Here is a 22212-nt window from a genome sequence, read left to right on the forward strand (position 1 = left end):
GGTTGTTACCGACATCTGGTGAAAATTTCACGTCAATAGCACCTTTAGAAATACATTTACTGAGAACAATGGTGACGTGTTCAATACTTATTTTACCCGCTGTAAATATATATTTTCATGGCTCTCTTCCATTTACTGCAGCTTTTAATTAGTGTAATGAAAGTGTGTGTTACTGTTTATTAGATTCTGGGAAGACTGTGTAGAGAAAAGAAGGAGGTAGAGGCGGAGGAGGGACGGATATGAGATCCTCCTGGTTTGATAGCCTATTGTCTGACTACGACCTCAGTGTTACTTCTGTTGAAACCTGCTGTGTTCAGTAAGACATTACGCGTTTCTTGCATATTCCTTTTACTTTGTTTACAATCTCTTTCCATGCATCTTATCAATGTGTCTGCACTTAATGTGGTACTAATCTTTAGGACCTTTTTTCTACCAGCAGCAGTTTATTTTTTAGATTTTCATTTACTGATTTTCAAGAACAAAGAGAGAGGATTCTTCAGAATAACATTACTGAAAACATGTATAGATTTTTCAATAATAAAAGTATCTTATCTATACTTGTAAATTGATGCACGCTATCATTTTCATTGTTAATATTTTTTTGGCAGGATGAAGACCGAATGAGACAAAACTCATAGGACAAAGTTGCAATAGAGGGAAATTCCTCTCCAACCTATACAATAAAAGGAGCTATTAATAATGTAAACTAGCCAACAAATCAGTAGGAAGCAAAGGGAGGCATTAGTAAATGTCAAGAGTAAGTTATTAGGCTTCAATCAACCACTTAAGTGAAATGATGCAAGCAGTTTCAACATCTTCCACGTCATCATGCTTCCATTAAAGGACATCTATTGGCCTGGGTTTGGTTGAAGTGGTCTGGCAACCAAATGATTTTCTTTGAATTTAGATCCGTCCTCCCTCCCACTGGAAACACAAATACCACCACAGTCTCGCCCTTCACTTTCTGACCCACTCGCACTTAAGTACAGCTGGAACCAGGTTCTGAGTGAGTGTGAGTGAGTGAGTGTGAGAGAGAGAGAGATTTCACCTCTATGTTAAGCAGCCATGTCTGTAGGTTGGCCACAGCCTCCTCTCCCAGAGCCAGGTTCCAGATCACCACGTACAGGGCTTTGTCAGTGAAGAAACACTGGTTCACCGTGGACATGCTCGCTTGACCACCGATGTCCCACACGTTGAACGCCACCGAGTCCTTCTGTGTGGAACAAGACCAGCGCTAAGTCAACTCTAAACAAGGGTCTGGAAAGTGAACAGATCACGAGTAAAGAATAAAGAAACAGTCTTATTTTATAGAACATTTCCACAGTTTTTACTGAAACTACTCTGACGAAAAACTATTCCCAAAGTGTTTTGTGGATTCTCCAGAGAAACAGGGACTCTGTTTCTGAAGGTGCTGCTGTCGGATTCGTAAATGTGAATCTTTGGGGTTGTGTGGTGTGGAGCATAAATAGTTGGCAACCGGCACTGTTGTCACTATATTTGGTGAAGGCACATACTGTACATTAATCTCTCTAAAATCAGACCACCCCATTATCATATTCTTTCATTCAACCTTTTCAACCAGGTGTCATGTGAAAACACACAAAAGATGAGGTTTTAATATGATATGGTGTTTACGCCACCGAGACGTAATTCTTACATGACACTTAGTGGACTTTCTTTACAGCCACGTGAAGGCGGCAGGTATCTGTTCCACCTGCACTCTCCAACTGTCAAACATCACAGTCATACACGGCAGATAGGCAACCAGACTGTTGAAAAATGACCACAGAGTCTGTTCTGTATCCTAAAGGAAACATATTTTATACTGAAACATAAAAGTTGCAGCTGCATGAGTGAATGTAACAGTCGGAACATGGCTGGACTTGAAGTTAGGACAGATGTCAGCAGGAAGAGAGCCGTATCCTAAAGGCTTCACTCTCTAAGAGCTGCCCTTATAGCACCCTCCTGCTCTGCACGGGCCCCATGATGTATAAAGAGAACTGGATACTGCGTGAGATGTTGCTCAGTGGTGCATGAAGCAAAAGAAACACTTCCGCATATAAAATTACAGAGTACAAAAATAATCCATGGGGCCCAGAGAGCAAGCGCACCAGCGTTTCCTTTAACCCCGCCTCCCAGCCCCAGGTGAGGCCTCCAAAGAGCCGGACATCTCCACATGTGACTTCCAACACAACTCCCTTCACAGCAGGTTCTCTTCCTGGCTCTCCCTCCTCCCTGTTGGGAGCACTGGGGTCTGATAATGTGAGCTAAACATATGCTAATTGCTAACACTTAAACAGAGACTAGCTGTGTCTGATGGGTATGCCATTAGTTCTGCAGGTATCTGATCATAGGTTTTGGATACATTAACTGTATGGATTTGAATGTCGAATTGCTTGACAGATATTGACAGATATTTCACTTCTTCACTTGTGGCTGTTGTCGTTAGGGGTCCCCACAGTGGACCATCTATTTTTCATCTAGTTGGTAAACCCGGTTTGGTCATGCACTGTGTGTGTATTGAATGTACACAATACTGTCTGTGTTTTCCTCACGCTGTTTCTGCCTCCGTTGGGTTTGTCCAGCTCCCAGGTGGAGGTGGAGATGCTGCATTCTGCTGGGGTGAAGGGGGCCGCCCTGCCGGTCTGTAGAGCCTCCAGAAGGGCCGACTTCCCCTGTCTCGGTGGACCAACCACAAGCATCTTCAGCAGCTTAAAAGGCTCTGCCTTTCGAAGGTGGGCCCGGAGGAAAGCCAGGACAGACGCAGGACCTGAAAAACCAGAGGTCAACATTCGGGTTTTGTGGTGTTGGGAATGACCCGTTACCATAAAACTATAGACAGGTGCTGCAACACATCGAAAACATAGTGCCATTGGCCATTTATTCAACTAATGTACATAAGTGTCATTTTGACATACTTGTACGCCACTTGAAATGGTCCATTCTATACTTCTATACGTTTCTTTTTCACTCCCTTACATTAATCTGACTGCTGTAATTACTTGTTAACTTTGTAACGCTGGTTACTCTTAGCGTTAAGACGTTGTAGACTGCAAACTGTAGATTTTGATTAAAGGAAAGGACAGTTTTACAAGTGTAACTGAAAACAATAGTCAGGTGCCCACATGAAGAACAACAGGATTTGATTGTTGTATTCATTCCTCCTGTTCATACTGGCCAAGAGGCCCCTGCCTAATGTTTCCTTTTGAAAAGTCATTTGAGGGTGTGTTTAAAGACAGTTAGACAGTACCTTCTTTTCTTACTTCCTGGGGGACATTAGTAATGTTGAGGTCTTCAATGTCCAGCTGCCATAGGTTGGAGAGTTGACTGAGCTCCGCTGGAAGCTCCCGGATTCCAGGATTACTGTTCCCAGAGCAGGTGAGACAACGTGGTCAGCGAGTCATATGAAAGACAGGACGCTTAAACATACCATCCAAATGACATTGTCCATTTTTAATAAATGAACACGTTTTATTATTCCCAATTTTATTAAAAGGAACTTTTTAGATCTCGTGAACCTTCACTGAGCTCACAAGGGTTTTCAAAAACAGATGGAAATGCAAAGTGGTTTTTGGCAGCCACAGGATGCTGTGGATCCACAACTTCCTAAACAATTCAATCACTGGGTGCGTGAGAGCAGAGCAGTTTGCTGCTTGTATTAAACAGCTGCAAACAGCTGTAGCAGGAGGACTGACCTCACACAAAGCCGTGGTTCCCAGGGACCGAAGCCAAAACTATTTGACTTTTGGCGACATATTAGAAGAAAATGTTCTTCAGTGTAAAAAACAACCAACGTCTGAGGCTCACAACTAATTGTACTGAAAACTGATGAAATGATTACTGTTTTAAATTGAGTTCGATTTCAGCTGTATCCATCCATTTCAATACTGTATGTGGCAGTACAGATGATTGTGTTTGACCTATAAACAGTGCAAAAGTGCTGAAAATTAAGCAGCACATTGATACATTCAAGATTTCATTAAGATTAAAAAAGATCAAATTAAATCTCAGGTCCTCACAAAAGAGGTGGTGTTGCAAGCTTAGTGAGATGATAAGAGATGATAAGATGTAATAAGGGGTAATGTGTAACGGTGTGTTCACACCGAGCGCAAAGCTCATTTTGTGTTCGGTGCAATTAGTCAACACAAAGACATGAACGAAGCTAATTTGTGGAATTCGCGACATTTGCGTATTCGTGCAGGTTGAAATATTTCAAGTCAAGCTAGATTTTAGTGTGCCGCTGTGTTGCAAAAGCAGCTGTGAGATTTTTCTCCTGTCGTCACAAGCTTCTAAACATTGTTGAATCAGATAAGGAGGAAAAAATTAAACTAGCTATCTGCGGTCACCCAGAGCTCTATGATAATATGTATGTTATTAAAGCATAGGTTGTCTATGGTATAAGCAATAACGTCGCTGCCATATTTGTCCCTAGATGAGGTTATTTGAGTGTTGATGGAACAGATACAATGTTAGCATAGCCCAGCACTGATCGATTTAAACTCAAATGAGAAAACAAGCCTTTTAAGAGTTGATTGCTTGTCGTCTTGCAGATAGACCTGATCAAACATGAACTTAGATTTTTTCACAAAGCTTTGTGCTTGGTGTGATCACAGCATTAGGCTACCTGAGCTCTGTGTATTCAGTAGAATGTTGGTGAACATGGCCCCCGCTGTGTGCTAAAAGGAACCATGGTAAGTGCATGGAGGCATTATCTAGTAGCCAGAAACTGTTGTGTTTTACTTTTTTAAAATCTTGATCACTGAAAGAGACACGAGACTACAGAAAAGTCTGACTCTATAACAGCAGTGTATCAGCACGGCACCTCTCAGACATCAGCTGTCAATGAGAGAGTTGACCAACACACAGATCTGGAGAATAGAAGTTGACACCAATAGGGAGGGGCAGGGTGCAGGTGAGTGTTGGTGGACAGACAAAGGGACTCACTTGGAGAGGTAGAGCTCAGTGAGGCTGTGCAGACCACACACTGATTGGGGAACACACTCTAGCTGGTTGTCATTCAAGGAAAGCACTTCCAGTGAATCCCGCAGAATCATGGGAAACTCTATGGGACACACTGCCAAGACAGAGCCATGCAGAGGGTCACGGCTAGATACAGTTATTAGAATGAACCGAGTTACTGACTCAGGCCAAACATTTCCAGAGAAATTTAAAAAGTAAGCAGACAGTTCCACAGAAGTGCATTCTTGGCATGATGCAGTTCCTCTGAAACAGCATGTAAAACATTATGCAACACTAATACAAACAAGATACAGTTACACAATAATGAGGTATCTAATCAAACTACATCGTGTCATCAGAGGATTACAGGACATTAATCAGGATCTCGTTCTCACTCTAAAGTCATGAGTCGGGGGGGAGACCAGGTTTGTTTAGTGACCTCTGCAATAATCATGTGAATAAAATGTTCTTTTAAGCAATGTAAGGGACTTGTGTTGCCCTGAAGTAAGGGGGGGGGATTATTTCTTTGTTGGTCATTTAATGGAGGGACTGAATAATGGCAGAAAGCATGTGTAAGTCTGACCTTACAGTCCCGACACCATCTAGTCCACATTATGAGTAGGTTCACATTATTCAACTGAATTATTTCCATGTGTGTAAAGCAGATCCACCTGGGTCTGGGTCCGGGTCCCTCCTGCTCCATGTAGTCAAGAAGGCCAGCCTCCTGGATTTAGGCCCTTCCTCTGTTCTTAAGACACAATTTGTAATACAGTAACAATAAATGGAACACTCCCCATCTACAAACAGTAGCCTTTACTGCACAGACACACAAATATCTATAAATATGAAAATTGTCCTGACAAAAAAGAACAAAAGTAGTAATCAAGAGCGACAAGAACTCTACTTTAAGCCCAGCATGATACAGTAAATAATATTCAGTACAAACGTGTAAAGGCTGGAACCAAACAAGCTGCATCAGATCTATCTAGTCTGCATGCACAACAGATCGAACATTAATCTTTGAGTGTTAGCTGAGGCTACCTTGAGTTACCAACAAAGGTCCAAAGCTTAACCTACTTAGCTTTGATAAGTCATTGAAAATAAGAGGGTTTTATAGCAAACTCAGATTTGATCGAATGTTATCAAAGCCCAACCCTGGTTTTATCGTTAAACATCACAAACTCTCTTGAAAGCTGGCTGAATGATAGACATGCATTGGAACTGCAGAATGTGTTTTCACACATGACATGTAGTAAACTCTGGAGAAAGGCCGGGTTGTTCAGTAACAGCTGGCAGTATGTGTCTTCAGTGTGGACCTACTTGCCCAGCTGATTCCTGGACAGATCGAGGGTCCTGAGCTGAGAGCACTTCCACTTACTGGAGGCTGGGAGTGTCACGATGTGATTCCCACACAATCTCAACAAGACCAGAGCCTGATGGGAGGATGAGTGGGAGGAGGGTGAGATATTGTAAACCACACATTCACATTTTCCTTCTAGAAATACACAGACAGCTGGCTGACTGGATCACTGGCCAGCTCTCCTGTACAGTGATGAGAACACAAGCTCCAACGTTCTCACTGTAGTTAGCTGCTTCAAATCATTCACACTCTCATCATTCATTCACTCAGGCCTTGTCTGAAGCTAAATAGAGATCTGAAATAAAGAGCAGCCAAGTCTGTCAGAAAAACCATTGACATTATGACGGAGAGGTTGTTCTAGTGTTTTGAAGCAGCAGCTCCTTTCTCAAAAACAGATATCTTGTTACATCACATATTTAAAAAACAAATACAATTCATTTCAAATGGAGGTACACAAAACATACTCTTGTACCAAAAGATCTGTTTCACATTGGGTTGCAGAACAGATTCCCAAGAATGAAATGCTTTGGTTTTCAGAATACCTCTGATTGATGACTCAAATAAAATGCATCAACATATTATAACTTAATATAGTTCATACTGGACTAGAAGCGTGGGCCACTAAAGCCAACCACTGAGGGCACAAGGACGGCTTACTGTCTTTTCTCGCATTAATGAATGACTTGGTTGTCCAATCCTCCATTGGGTTGAATGAAACAACATTTTTGTATCTGGAAATCTTAAATCTGTTTGGACATTTCATAGTACCAGTGTTCCCAGGCTTATTCAGCGAACTCTCCTCAGCTTGTCATACATGGCTTCCTGCTCGCCTCCATTTATGGGCAAGTTTCAGACAGTAAAAGAAAGAATCTCCAGCCTGGTTTATTAAATTTACTTTCCCATACAACAAAACTTCACTCAATAAATATTCGAGCGAAAACATATTTCCTCCTATATTACCTATATTTTTGACGAATCACAAATATGTAAGTTGTCATGGAGGGGAGGATGGGGTGATAGATGAGTCAGACTAAAGAAAAGGCCTTCACCCAGGAGACCACTGTTCATGTCCTGTGTGGAACCTGAAAAAACGATTTTAATTTACATTTGTAACTTCAGTAACAAATAACACATGTTGTTTTACGAGACCAAAGCAAGTGGTTTTGTTGCGTAAACATAACCAAGTGGTTTTGTTGCATTTTTGTTTTGTTTCAATTTGTTTCTCTCTATGAGAAAATGACTCTACTTCTCTCTTGATTTATTACCTCAGTAAACATTGTAAACATGAGTTTATGGTCTCAATCTCTAGTTTCAAGTCTTCTTCAATACAGCATGATGTTCATTTAGTACATTATGGTCCATTTAGAGTCAAACAGACCATAAAGCAGGGGATGCTTTAGGGCGGGGCTACACAGTGATTGACAGGTCTCTGCCACGACATTGTCTGTCGGTCTAATAACTTTAACCTTTTTCACAATGTGTTTTTTTTAACAGATATTAACTTTCAAAAAAAAACAACAGCCAAAAACAACGTCCACTTGTAATATAGTCTATGTGACTCAAAAGGAAAACAAGTTTCCCATGAAACATAATTGAGAATGCAGTTAGGTTGTATGGGAACGTCATGTTGTAGGAGACAGGCTGGAACCTCACGCCACAGAGACTAAGTCTGTTGGAGATCAGCAGATGAATCATTGTCTGTGGTGGTGTTAGGGGAAAGACATCCATGACTGACATGGGAGGCAGTCGAGGAGATGTGGCAGTCATGGAGGTGGATGACAGAATAAACTGTATCACAGCTTTTGCGATGACAATATTTTTCCCGACATCGACTTTCATAAAGTCAGAACTTAAAACTATTTAACTGCAACTAAAAAAACCCACAAAAAAGCTGTCAGTAAACTGGCAGCCATGATGTACATCATACTAACTCACTGAACAGAATTTACATTTTTGTTAGGTTTGCTTTTATTGATGTTATCATTTGCTGTTAATAACATATTTAAACTCCAATTCATTTAGATTAAAGCAGTATACTTATTTAACCAAACTACTGTTTTTCTGCAGTGAAGAAAGTCAGAGCGTCTGTACGAACACTCATGTACTGATCTGAACCACTCACTTCATTCCCATACAGGACAAAATGTTGAAATCATTGGTATGTGCTAGTTCTGTTTTCTGTATGAGGCCCATCGTTGTACTATTCATGTTGGTTTGGTGTCTCTGTTTTTGAAAAGTGCTATATAAATAAACATAATTATTATTATTATGTTGATGATCATTCTCACTATATTACTACCCTGGTGCTTCTAAGCTGCAGAACAAGAATGTAAGTCAATGACTCAAACATGAAGTCAACCACACAGCAGCAGTGCCATCTGGAGGCTGCTCAACTGACCACACACAGAAGTCGGACTACTGTTATTTTTATATTCATGCATTGATGTTTGATGTATTTAATTCATAGAATTGTCTCTGTTAACTCTCCAGCTGTGCACAGTAACAGATCCAGATGGTAGTTCCTACCTCCAGTTCAAAGATATAAGAAGGCAGCTCCTTCAGGCTGTTGTCAGAGAAGTCCACCTCCTGCAGGTGAGTCCTCCAGAAGATGGAGATGGTGTTTGGAAGTCTCTCGATCACATTGGAGGAAGCTTTGCATTGCTTCTGTAGAGGAGAAAGAAGAATATCCATGTGTGTTATTATGTCGATACATAACATCATTTCAGTTCACTGACGGATTTGTATTTGTATTACAAATGTTCTTCTAGTAACCCCCCCCTAAAAAACAATCGTCAATGTGATGAAGGCGTTACCGTGTGGTTTTAAATATTTCAGTTAATATCTTTATAAATGTCAATAAAAAGATAATGCAGTGCGATGTTCTGTCTATTCTCTTGCTAAAATTCTGCCCCAACTTTAAAGTACTCTGTCTGTTGTTATTACCTCCACCAGGAGGATCATGTGATTGGTCGCATGTGTGAGTGCGTCAGTAATTGCGCACCTCTGTGTCTGTCCAAAGCTAATCTTGCACACTGTATTCATCGCCACTTGTTTATGAGTTTGAATGAAGTGCCTTTTACAACGCCTTACAGCCCCTTCGTGTCTGGTCCAGGGAACACAGATAAAGGTTGTCGTTTTTTTTTTGTTTCTTTTAAGGGTCACGACATTGTTCACTACGTTATCAAGGAGGGGTCTCATTTCAGCCCAGGACGGCCAGGATCCGCCTGTCCCCGTCACGGACCAGGTGGAAATTCTAGATGGCTGCATCTGTATGTTTGATGTGGCAGCTGAGCCTCTCAAACCGCTTTTATACCAAGAAGTGACACTGATGAGTGAGTGTAACCATCAAAAGATCCATAACAAACCAAATGCAGTAATGAGCCCTCTATGGATGGCAAACGCGATTAACTATCAAACAATTATATTGAAATATTTCATTAAATGAGCTCAATACAGTAATACACAGAACATCAGCGACTGGAAAATTCTATTTTGATGAAAAGAAAACTCAAATATCAGCAGATATATCAAACAGGAAGTGGATCACTAGCAGTGTCGTTTCTTACCAGTGGACACGCCCAGGGGTCAGGGAAGCTGCTCAGTGAGTTCCTGCACACGTTGAGGAAGCTCAGGGATTTCAAACAGTGCATGACTGCCGTGGGCAGACCGGTCAGACAGTTATCAGACACATCCAGCTCCTCCAGCTTACGCAGACCGATCCAGTTAGTAGCTGACAGAATGGAAATAAAGAACACAGTCAAAGTCTAAATCAGACCGGCACGAATGACAAATCAACAACTACAATAGAATGGTTAATATATGGCAACCTCTATTTATCTGACAATAATTGTATAAATGGCTGTAATAACCACATGAATTCATTCACAATATATCCACACTGTTAATAGATGAGTATTGAGTATCTCTGCCCCTCCTCTCCAATGGGAGGGTGTTCAGCTCTTCTCTCTCTAATGTGATTGTAAACTAAATATCCTAACGTTATGGACTGTTGCTTGGACAAAACATTTGAGGACATCATAGGAAACAGACAAACGTGTTTCATTATATTCTGACATTTCAGACAACTGATGGTAAAAGATAATCTTTGGTTGTCTGACCTCTGTTATTTAAAGTCATGTTATTATTAGTCCATTTATCTAATAACTTACATGTGACCATCATCATTATTACCGCCTCAGTCATGTTGCAGTTTACATCCATGTCTGTCCAAAATGTCATCACCTCATCATTTTATTCTAAAGACATTTGTGTGAAATTGTCATAATTAACATATGACTTATTGAGTTATGGCTAAACATAATTTGTGAGGTCACAGTGACCTTTGACCACAAATTCTAATCAGCTATTCCTTGAGTCCAGGTGTGAAGGTCTTTAAAGGACGTGCCTCAAGACGTTCCTGAGACAATGCGTTCACAAGAACAGCCTAGACGGACAGACGGACGGACGGACAACCCGAAAACATGATGCCTTCGACCACGGCCGTCTCTTGCGGGGAGGCAAAAGAACTGGTTCAAAAAATATTACACAGCTCAAAACACTGTAATTTCACTGTGTGGTTTGTCTTTAATAAGCTAATCACTGCTCTCTAACAGCAGCACACAGAAGTGTGGGGACATAACATGTGTTTGGACACAGGGTATCTTTATTGGTAAACACTTGTTTAAAAAACAAATGAATATTGAGTCAGGCTGAACTACAGCTTCAGACCTGCAGGTTTAAGTGACTAACAGGCTAAATTAAAACCTCCTTCCAGTTGGGTTTCAGGACCAGTTTAAGTCAAGTGCACCAGAGCATCACATCTGAAACAGCTCTGATGCTAAAGTCTTGCGGTTGCTATACTCATTAGCTGTTTTCATTCACGTATTTGTCTGCATATTTTAAAGTATCGCTTTAGAAAAGCTGTATTGAAATGGCAACAAACTTCTTGAGGAACAGAAAAGTGGTTACGCTTGTTTGAGGTGTTTTTTGCACTTGTAGAAGAAGAGGTGATGTGCTGAGATAGGGAAACACCTTTACTGATCACCTACTGGCAGATAACAGTCATACATAGCCTACGGGGCCAACTTTGGACCAAACTGCACTGTAGCTGAGTTTATTCGCTCAAAACCAGTCGATGGAAACGCGGTCAATTCTAATTTATTTTTTGCAACATTTCAAAAGTTTGCTTCTCTCAACAATCAAATGGAAACACGTTGAACAGCTCTAGAGCCAACTCTTTCTAAATAACCTTGACATGCAGTTGACAACAATTAAGTTAATACAATATATTCTTAAATCTAAATGAAAATGTTCTTCCTACATACAAACAACAGATAGATATGAGTTGCGTAGGAACATACTTGATGGGATGTCAAACAGGACTGTGAGCTGGTTCTTGGCAGCAGAAAGTCTCTGGATGTTGGTCAGATGGAGTAGTCCGGGTGGCAAACTGGTGAGCTGGTTCTGGGAGAGATTTATCTGCTGTAAACTGAAGCAGAGGAGAGAGAGAGAGAGACAGGCTGAGAGGGAGACAGCCGACAGTTTCCTCAGCATGACACAAGCAGCTCCATTCAGGACAGTCGTTTAATCAGCCTTTGCCCTTCACTCAGTAAAAGCTTCGGTGAGGGAATACTTAAACACTGACATTATGAGAAATAAGCTTGTTTGCACTTTTAGCCAAAGTGAGAGGAGATCAATACTAGTTTAATATCTGTGTGTCCAGTAACAGAATGAACTTGTTCAGCCTAGATTAGCTCAAAGACTGGAAGCAGGGGGATACAATATATTACTGCATCTGTATTTAACACATGTAGAAACAGACAATGAGACATTGTGGTTTCAGGAGAACTTAGCAGATGCATTGGAGTCATTCATTGACCAATACCAACTGGGTTCAGCATCTCTCAAGTGCTGTCCTCTTTGAAGATGGATTGGTAAATCACTTGCTGGCTAACAAGACACACTAACAGACAGGATGTAAATATTCAGATCCTTTACTCAGGTTTAAAGCACCAATAAAACAATACAAGTAAAAGTCCTGCATTCAAAACATGAACCTTAAGAATATTAGTTACTTTTTAATACTTGAAAAGTTAAATGAGCAGTAATCAATGGCGCTGAGGTGGAACGAACAGTTTTAGGTTCCTGGGACTCAGCATCACAGAGAACCTGACATGGTCATCACACATCTCCATCCTGGCGAACAGAGCTCAGAAACAGCCGTCGATTCTAAGGACACTTAAAGACCCAGTGAAAGTAAAAGTACATTTTCCAGTTTTAATCCTGTGTAAGTTGTTAATTGCTCTTGTTATGTGCCAATTATCTATATAATATATAAATATATATATCATATAAATATCATATAAATAAATATATCATAGTAATAAATATATCATATAAATAAATATATATATATATATAAAAAAAATCTGTATCAGTAGTCTTGTCCTTGGTCTTCTGTAAAAGTGTTTCAAATATTTGATGACTCATCCTGCAATTGGGGGCGTTTACAAAAAAACCATCCAATCAAATGAGACTCTGGTTAGCCACACTGGTCATATAAAACCTACAAAAGAGCTAACAGAGCAAAGTGGAGAGGGATAGGAAGGGATGTGTGTCCCCACTGCAGTGACACACAGCCGGTTTCCCTTTCATCTCTCCCTCGTCCTCCTCCTCCTGATCTAACAACAGGTCAGGGAGGTGTGTGTGTGTGTGTGTGTGTGTGTGTGTGTGTGTGTGTGTGTGACTCAACAGTCCTCTGTAGCTTCATATCAGCCTAAACTCTAAACCCACCCACTTTTCAGCAGTCGAACTAAATGCAAAGGATTTGATTTAAATCCCTCTTGTAACTCAACACTATTCCATTTCTCTGTGAAATACGTCATAGTACAGACGGTAAAGACACTAACTTCCGTTTCACTGGGACTTTAAGAAGGCAAAATTCCCAATTCAAAGTTCCTGTCAACTTTTACAGCAGAGCAATAGAAAGCATCCTGACTGGAATCATTACAAACTGACATGATGTGCACGGCTCAGGACAGGAGGCTCCACAGCGGGGGATTAACAGCAGAACAGCATTGGTACCATCTACTGAGCATCAGTGATATTGGCGAGAAGAGGAGCCTGCAAAGAGCTCAAAGGATATTGAAGCCAAAACCACCCAGCAACAGTCTGTTCACCCTGCTGCCGTCTGACAGGAGGTACAGAAGTATCAGCTGCTGGACCTCCAGGCTATGGAGAAGCTTCTTTCTTCAGGCGGTCAGACTCCTGAATTCATCCGGACCATCCACACTGCACTCCATGTGAATAGCTTTCATTTCGTTTTTCTTGTCGAGCATAAAGGGACTACAACTTGCATTACACTGTATAACCATGTGTTGTATAATGAAGATGAATTAACTTAGCAAGTTGTAGTCCCTATAAACTAGACAAAAAAAAAAAAAAAGACACCACCTCCCTCCTAATTTCAAAAACCCAGGTGACCAATTTTGGATCCAAAATGGCAAATTTCGCTAAAAAGTGACAAGTTAACATGCCTGGAGTTTTTCTTTCACAGGCCATATGTGTGTCACTAATGAAGGATAACAGATGAACATGAAGATGTAGTGAGGTTGGGAGCTCCTGGCCGCTGCATCTCCATGTACCCTGTCACCATATTGATTGATTAGTATCACCGATCCATCAACATGCAGTAGAATATCATGCTGCTTTAGATGGAGCTCATCTGAACTACGCTATATACTGTGTGCTAGTTACACTCATATTGAATAAACAGCGTAAGCTGTGATTATATCGGTAAATACAGGTTAGTAAATGTACATAGTTATTGTTCACCTCTGTTATTTTGGATGGAAGCTGCCAGTCAGTTTCTCCATCCTCTCTACTGCTCGCCCGGACTACTACGCAGTCAAATGATTGACTTGATTGACACATCAGTCTGTGGTTAAGACCGATGAAAGCAATGATAAAAGAACCATGCAGACGTGTGTGGAATCAGATCACCATGTTGGACTGGAATCAATTCAGACTAACAGCTTCGAATAGGCAACCAATGAGGTATTGATGTGCCTTTGTGTCGGGCCGAACCTCTTAGCCTCTCAGCTGTGATATAATCACAACACATCACAGCCTAGAGTCAGCTACTGCTTTCATAAAATAATATGTCATAAACACATAAGTCATAAACACATTCCACCTGCTCCGTCCTGTTCTACATGGAACAGGCCCTCCTGGGCTGGCTGCCTGCACATAACGGAGGCGGTTGCTATGGACTGGCGGTTTCTATGGAACGTACACTAGCAGCCAGAATTGTTTTTCTTCACAGGCTGCATTTTATTGATTTCATTATTTGTCTCTTTATCTACATTATTTGTGTTTTGCCATTAATTGTGCCACCACAGAGAAGCTGTCCAGCATCAGTAGGATGACGTTGATGACTGCGTGCACTAGGCTTACCTTGTTTGTTAGGTGGAGGTGATCGAGTCCACATTGTCCGGTCACTGAGTTTCAGCTGCCGATCGCTCTGGAGAAGGTTTCACACTTCTGGTGTGAAGACCATCAGATAGTTTCTGAGTCTGGTGCTGGAGGCGGTGATTAGTCTATTTCTGCTGCGGTCCTGCTAGCTTGCATATCATCCAGAGAAGTTAACCTTAAATGTTTCCATTTTGTAGCTAGTTTTAGCAGCTTTGCTCACTGTTCCCCTCGTGAACTTGTTGCTAAGCAACCATGATAACACATTGCTCTAAAAAAGATTCTTAGATGCCGAGTGATACTGAAGAAGAGGAATTAGACGTCATAGCCGAGGTGTGTGGTTATATATCACGGCTATTTAGACAGAAAACTACATCCATCATATTGGAGATGAAGTACACTGACCAGCTGCTGCCCTGATGTTGTGTGAAAATATATTTGTCACAGCTGCATCTCGGCCAGACAACCTTGTGCCATATGTACCTTGAGCAGATGACCTCCTGGGAGTTTTGAGCAGCTGGAAGCTCAATCAGCAGATTGTTGGAAAGATCGAGAGTCTGCAGGTGGATGAGACCCCAGGGCACCACGGAGGGCAGGGCAGCCAGGCTGTTGGATGACAGATCCAGGTGGGTGATCCGGGAGGAGACATCCATGAACCAGTCCAGCTCCAACCAGGGCAGTTGCAGACCTCTCCAGCACACAGCGACAGCCTGGACACACAGACGACATGGTAGCATGAGGAGGGCTGAGAACCACAGATTTAAGACTACCTCTAACCCAGGGGTCGGCAAGCTGCAGCTCATGAGCCGCATGCGGCTCTTCAGCCCCTCTGTTGCGGCTCCCTGAGTCTACATCCAAACTAATACGTTTTTGTTTTAAACGATCTCCGTCCACACGGCGTTTCAGCATCGTTTTCTAAATAAGTGGTCCCCAACCGGGCCGTGGATTATTTGGTACCGGGCCGCACAGAAAGAATAAATACTATATTATTTCCGTTTTATTGATTTTCAGAGTCTGAAAGAAGTTTTATTTTGAAAAATGACCGGATTGTCTCGCAATTTCATCCGCCTGTGCCCCTTGACACATGTCAAGACGCTCGTCTCGGTCACACATACGTTACCTCAAAAATGAAGCCAGCAAACTAGCGAAAATAAGTAAATAACTTTTGGAGAGCTTCTTTGCAAAGAGAAAAGGCCACTAAGGAGACAGAAGAAGAGCTACAACTTCCAAGAAAAAGAAAGCTTCATTTATCAGACAATATCAAGAGTCTGATTAAATATCAGGAGTAATTCTGACGCGCTAAACCCGCTCTGCAGAATGTGTCGACAGAGGAAGATCAGCTGCTGGAGATTGTAAATGACGGTGGCCTTAAAAGTACGTTTGAGACAACAACTCTGCTGGTGTTTAGGATTAAAATCAAGGCTGAATATCCTGAGATCGCCACTAAAGCACTGAAAACCCTGCTTCCATTTCACACATCCTCTTTGTGAAGCGGGATATTCTGCATTGACAGCAATCAAAACAAAATCACGGAGTAGACTGGACATAAGGAACACACTGCGGGTGTCATTGTCTCCCGTTACCCCCAGATGGGACCGTCTCGTTGCAGAGAAACAAGCTCAGGGCTCCACTGATTCAGCCTTTTTGTGAGTTGTATTTATTTATGCATTTTATATTTGTGTTCATGCCGATCGTATCATTTTATTTCGTCATGTTTTTCCGCCACACCTTGAAGGCCGGTCCGTGAAAATATTGTCTTACATGAAACCGGTCCGTGGTGCAAAAAAGGTTGTGGACCTCTAGATTAAATGATCTCCGTCCAGACTCAAACGCCTAAAATCGAATATCACGTGACTATTCACATACACTGGACATGCGGGTGGGTGCCGGTGTAAACAGGAAGTGGATTGGTTGCTCAAAGCCGCTAACGTGACTTCAGACGTCCGCTCCGTAGGTCTGATAATGCCGCTGGACACGCTGCTCACTAATCGCTCCAATTACAGCTGCTTCCTCCGTAATAATGCAGACTTTAACTGGACAACAGCTGCTAGTAAAGACAACAAGGTCAGTAATACCTGACTTTAAATAAAAATGTTTTAATATTTTGTCAACTAAAATGTGCGTCACATCCTATTACACCTGTCAAGAGCCTTTACCTGCAGGTGGCTAATCATGATTTGCAGACCACCGCCCTCAGTAAACTACCAACGGATAAATCCAAAAAAAGAAAAGTCACGGAGGAAAATAGAGTTTAATTCTGCGTGGACATCTTCATTTGCTTTCACTGCCAACGATGCTGGTTTACCTGTATGTTTGATATGTGCAAACAATATAATGTTGAAAGACACTTCCAGAACAAACACACAGCATTTCATGAAAAGTATCACACTGGAGATGATTTCTCAACTGCTGCAGCAAGCTCTCCTCTTCATAAGAGTTTGATATTGTTCTAACAGGTAAAATAGCAATACAATGTCAAGAATTGTCTTTATTCTTGTTGTACAATTTCATAAATACAACAAACTATAGTTTTTGTATATATAATATAACTATATATAAAACTTTATAAGCTGTGATATCAAATAGCTTTTGCGGCTCCAGACAAATTTTATTTGGTGGAAAATAGGGCAAAATGGCTCTTTGGATAGTAAAGGTTGCCGACCCCTGGTCTAGCCCTTTGATTGAATATCTTATCAACTTAACTAGAATACATTGTGATGCTAAATTTAAGTGAATGCATGAACGTTTGCCATTAAACCCAGAATTGCATCATTCTGTACTCACACTTTTGTCATGCATGCAAGTTAATGCCACCAAAATAACCCCTCATGAGCCGTCTTTCATTCTGCATTGTTTTCTACTCGGCACATGGGCACACATGTCACAAAGACTCTTGGTGTATTGTGTTCTATATTGACTGAAGAGTTGTATTGTTTGCATTTATGATTAGCAGTAAAACACACATCCGGCTCCCTGAGGACACAATCCTGCAGAGCTCTCTGAGAGATCATCTGTTGTTAGTTATTAAACAAATACTTTAATCTGATTGGTTCATAGCCGTGACATAATATTCTCACCAGCACTCTGCGTCGAAGAAAAAGCATTGCTGGACTAAGGCGTTGTCATGTTAGCTTAGTGACAGGATCACTGGGAGCTCACTTCTACAATGCGGGACAGGTTACAGATAAGAAGTGACAAAGCTGCTAAACCCAGGCAGCAACCTCCGGGTCTGAAAAGCGAAGCCATGCTGAAGTGTCTTAAATGTTTTTCCCATGTAAAGTGCCTTTGAGTACCTTTAAAGCGCTATCCAAATAAAATGTATTATTGTTATTATTATTAAAGCTACATTCTCTCTAGTGTCCACCAGGGGGCGACTCCTCTGGTTGTATAGAAGTCTATGAGAAAATGACTACTTCTCTCTTGATTTATTACCTCAGTAAACATTGTAAACATGAGTTTATGGTCTCAATCTCTAGTTTCAAGTCTTCTTCAATACAGCATGATGTTCATTTAGTACATTATGGTCCATTTAGAGTCAAACAGACCATAACGCAGGGGATGCCTTAGGGCGGGGCTACACAGTGATTGACAGGTCTCTACGGCGTTGGAGTTGTCTGTGTTTTCGTCTTACAACTTTAACCGTTTCACTGAGTGTTTACACTTCAGGAAAGTTAATTGTAACATTTTGGTAGCTTAAAAATTGCTCAAATGAGTCTTAATCAGCGTTCGCCTGCACTCTCTCATCTAACGTCTGGTTGTATAAAAACAAGACGTGACGGCCAAAATGCCGAACTCAAGGTTTCAGAAGTCAGTCCACAAACCATTGGGCAGTGGTCTATAGTAACGAAGTAGAAATACTTCGGTACTGTACTTAAGTCGTTTTTTTGGATATCTGTACTTTACTATTTATATTTCTGTTTACTTTTACTTTTACTTCACTACATTTTGCAAAGAAAACTGATACTTTTATTCCGATACATTTCCCCTGAAACCTTCGTTACTCGCTACAAAATCAAATCTATCTTTAGAAACAAAATGAATCATGAGACCAACGTCAGGGACTGTGGTGGAACAGAGACTGCAACAAGCAGGTTTGGTGAATCAGTGGTCCTAGCTTGCAAGTTAAATCGTTGGTTAATCACGTTAATGCGCAAAACAAGTGCTCTCAAAGCCGCGGTGTTTTGATTCCCAGTGATGCCCAGGATGCTATATGCTATAGCTAGCGAGACTACATGAGCAGAATTCCACTCTACGATGACTGATTTCATGATGGAAGCAGAAATGGAAGCACCTGCTACTCCCGAAACAAACTACGGTGGTGACGAAGACCAACACCTGGGGATCGCTAGCGAGTTAGTGAGCTGAGGAAGTGTTGACAGTTGTGAGATTTTGTTGATTTGAGTCATCTTAGCTATAATCATTGCAGCACTAGTTGGCTAACGTTAGCTAACTTAACGTTAGCTAGCCACCACACCATAGGATTGACAGGAGCCGCGAGAGCGCAGCATTACGATTTGAACCGCGTCGGAGTTGGAGATGCATGCAAGTGTGTGTAGCAGGTGGGGCTAGCTAAAGTTGTTATGCTTAGATCACATGAACTTGCTGAAATCCTTCCCAGCTGTGCGCAAGCTGTCTGTGAAGCTGAACACACCTCTACCTGCCTCAGCGGCCTGTGAAAGGCTGTTTAGCATCGCAGGACTAGTCTTCAGCCCAAGAAGAGCGAGACGGAATTCTCGCAATTTTGAAAACCAACTTCTTTTGAAGATGAACAGGACGTTTTTCAGGTTCAAGTAATGACTGGGTTGTTACTTTCGGTGCTGCTTTAGTATTGATCATGTTTTGATATTTGAGTCATTTTGTGGATGATCAGATGGAGTTATGATGGTAGCAGTCGCCCAATTGCAGATTCAGCTTGAGCAAAACCTTTGTGTTCAAATCAGGCCCATAGGAGTTTACAAGTCAGGTGTCCTTTCTCACAACACTGACCTGATGCATCAAGTGGATATTTTTTGCTGAACACAATATTATGCATTTGCCCTCTACATCCTCTAGTCGGAATGAGCATACTTATAAACACACTGTTACAACTCCTTCATAGTGTCATATTGCTTTTCGGAGAATTATGATGATAAGTTCATAGTAGATGCAAAAGTATACTTATGTACAATATATTATGTTGAACATTGTTGCATTTTACTCAAGTAGTATTCTAATAGGTGACTTTTACTGGAGTAGTTTTCCAGTAAGGTATCTTTACTTTTATAAATATGGCTTTTGGGTACTTTATACACCACTGACATTGGGTGACATCACTTCCTATATATGTTGTATGCTCTAAACACAATTCAAATTTAAACTTCTGTGATGTTTGAAAGCTAATGGCACAACAGATCTAAGAGATCTATTGTTAACTATGAATCCTGATTAACGATGGTGCTCTGCTCTGATAGGTTCAGAAACACATTTTCAGTAACCCCTTTGTTTCCAGACCACAGACCTCCTCTCCTTCTGCGTTGGAGGTTTCCTGTAGTTTGAGTCTGAGGAGGTGTTTGCTGAAGGCCGGATGGTCCATCAGGGTGTATGAGGAGAATCCTGCTCCGTTCTTCAGCAGGAAGCGAGCTATCTCCTCATTACCTGCAACACAACACACATGTTCACACACACTTCATGTGTTCACAGCAACAGAGGTGGACAGTTTTCACTCAGTGTCTGTCCCCAGTACTGCTGCAGCACTTCTACAAATACATTGACATGTTTCCAACGCGTGCTTTTGTCTTGCAGTTGTTCAGCATTTGAAGATCTCATTGTCCCAATGTGTGCATTAAGAGGACCGTGTGCACATGGCCACTGTAGGCTGTGTGGCAGCTTACTGCGTCTGTGTCAAACACAAATCATAGGTATCTCCGGCACGTTCATAAAAAGTCCAAAATCATGAAGAAACATAACATGCATAAATATAAATAAATGTTATAAATGTTAAAAAGACCTTTTAAGGCGTTCTGAGGCTTTCTGATTAGTTTGTCCATCAAAGTGATGTCTCATCTCAAGCTGGTTGGACACTACATTTTTATTCATCTGGTATGTTTTGTTAAAGGCACATTGACTTGGGTTTGTCAACACAATATTCAAAGTTGGTCCCTCCTCCTCAGCAGGTGGAAAGACCTTTGTCTACGTGGCGTTTTGCTATATTAGTGTTTTTTCGGGGCCGTGTCCTCTATTTTGGTAGCTTCCTCTTGAATGTGTGCTTACGATCTGACACATGGTTGCTATGTTTTTATTAAGGTTGACATCCAGAAACACCCTGAACACAGTAAAATAAGAAAAGGCAGAGGGCAGGGTCTCTGTAGATAGACACACCACACACTTCCGGTGAGTCAGAAATGATAATGGATAGGGATTATTTTTCCATCAGTCTATACATCGTTTTATAGGAAAGTCCTACTCATCGTGCCTTTAACACTCATGGAACCCTCAGTCTGTTTGTCCTGTGACCATTTAAATAAAGTTTATTCAAGCAAGATTTAAGTTCATACCCGTCTCGTTCTTCACCTCCACTCAACCCCCAAAAGACAGAAAGGCAGCATCACTTTGTCAATTCTACTATGAAGGGAAAGTGAGACATAAAAAGCAGTCTGTACAGCCTCAACATGTAAAATGTGACTCCAACTAACTAACACATCTTTTGATAGCAGCCAGAAGGTAAATGGGACTGTAGAACTGTGCAAACTACAGACGGCTAGAAATCAAACCAACTGTCCAACAGCCAGATTGTTGATGGTTCAGGCCGGAGGTGTGAGACCATGGCAGTGCTCCTGTCTCTCCATTGCGTTTCCCACTGCTACTGTGTCCGCCATGTCCATTTACCATTTATTGCAGACAGGAGCTGAACAGAGATCATTCAGTAGACTTTTAATAGAAACAGTGGGACAAAATGTAAACTGATATAAGCTTAAAACAAGCTCTAGTTGTAGCCCACAGCTAACTTCCTGGCAACATCATACTTACTGTTTACATTTCCCAAAGCAACCAAATCATGGAAACCATAGTTCTAAAACGTATAGCAGCATTATCTCGCCTAGTAGCCGAGGGGTTACAGCATGTGCCACAATACTGCAACGTCCCGGGTTAGGGAGCTTACATGACTCTACCACGTCCCCATTTCAAGTTTCTGCCTCCACGCTGTCAAATAAAACAAATGATCTTAAAAATCCATTAACATTCAGGTTTTCTTTTTCACGTTGCACTGTCACTATCAATGTGCAGTTGTTTCAATTTTGCCTGAGTCCCCCTTAAATATCAAGACAACCGATCTGGCAGAACTCAATCTGCACAACGTCTACCCAGCATCAGTCTGGAGCTGCTGTGTGCCAGATGTTCATTAAGACCTTTTATTTTGGAAGTAACGACAAAACGTCTGCTATTTT

General features: G+C 41.4%; 1 protein-coding gene across 4 annotated transcripts in view; it reads right to left on the reverse strand.

Annotated features, from left to right (window-relative positions):
* lrrk1 (leucine-rich repeat kinase 1) overlaps positions 1 to 22212 on the reverse strand; it is a 97891-nt gene that overhangs the window by 48648 nt on the left and 27031 nt on the right. For 2 of the 4 annotated variants that reach the window (XM_076090909.1, XM_076090907.1), the window contains exons 6-16: positions 20286 to 20422; positions 15272 to 15498; positions 11680 to 11807; positions 9886 to 10049; positions 8846 to 8983; positions 6280 to 6392; positions 5631 to 5707; positions 4945 to 5074; positions 3251 to 3363; positions 2556 to 2770; positions 1049 to 1213 (exon numbers count right to left, since the gene is read on the reverse strand). In XM_076090909.1, the coding sequence (XP_075947024.1) occupies positions 1049 to 1213; positions 2556 to 2770; positions 3251 to 3363; positions 4945 to 5074; positions 5631 to 5707; positions 6280 to 6392; positions 8846 to 8983; positions 9886 to 10049; positions 11680 to 11807; positions 15272 to 15498; positions 20286 to 20422 (1607 nt within the window). Of the gene's footprint in view, positions 1 to 1048; positions 1214 to 2555; positions 2771 to 3250; positions 3364 to 4944; positions 5075 to 5630; positions 5708 to 6279; positions 6393 to 8845; positions 8984 to 9885; positions 10050 to 11679; positions 11808 to 14773; positions 15249 to 15271; positions 15499 to 20285; positions 20423 to 22212 lie in introns of those variants that run through there. The other 2 variants (XM_076090908.1, XM_076090910.1) reach the window with 2 other exon arrangements.

Source organism: Anarhichas minor, unplaced genomic scaffold, assembly GCF_050575085.1.
Source record: "Anarhichas minor isolate MPS153535 unplaced genomic scaffold, ASM5057508v1 ptg000013l, whole genome shotgun sequence".
Taxonomy (NCBI): domain Eukaryota; kingdom Metazoa; phylum Chordata; class Actinopteri; order Perciformes; family Anarhichadidae; genus Anarhichas; species Anarhichas minor.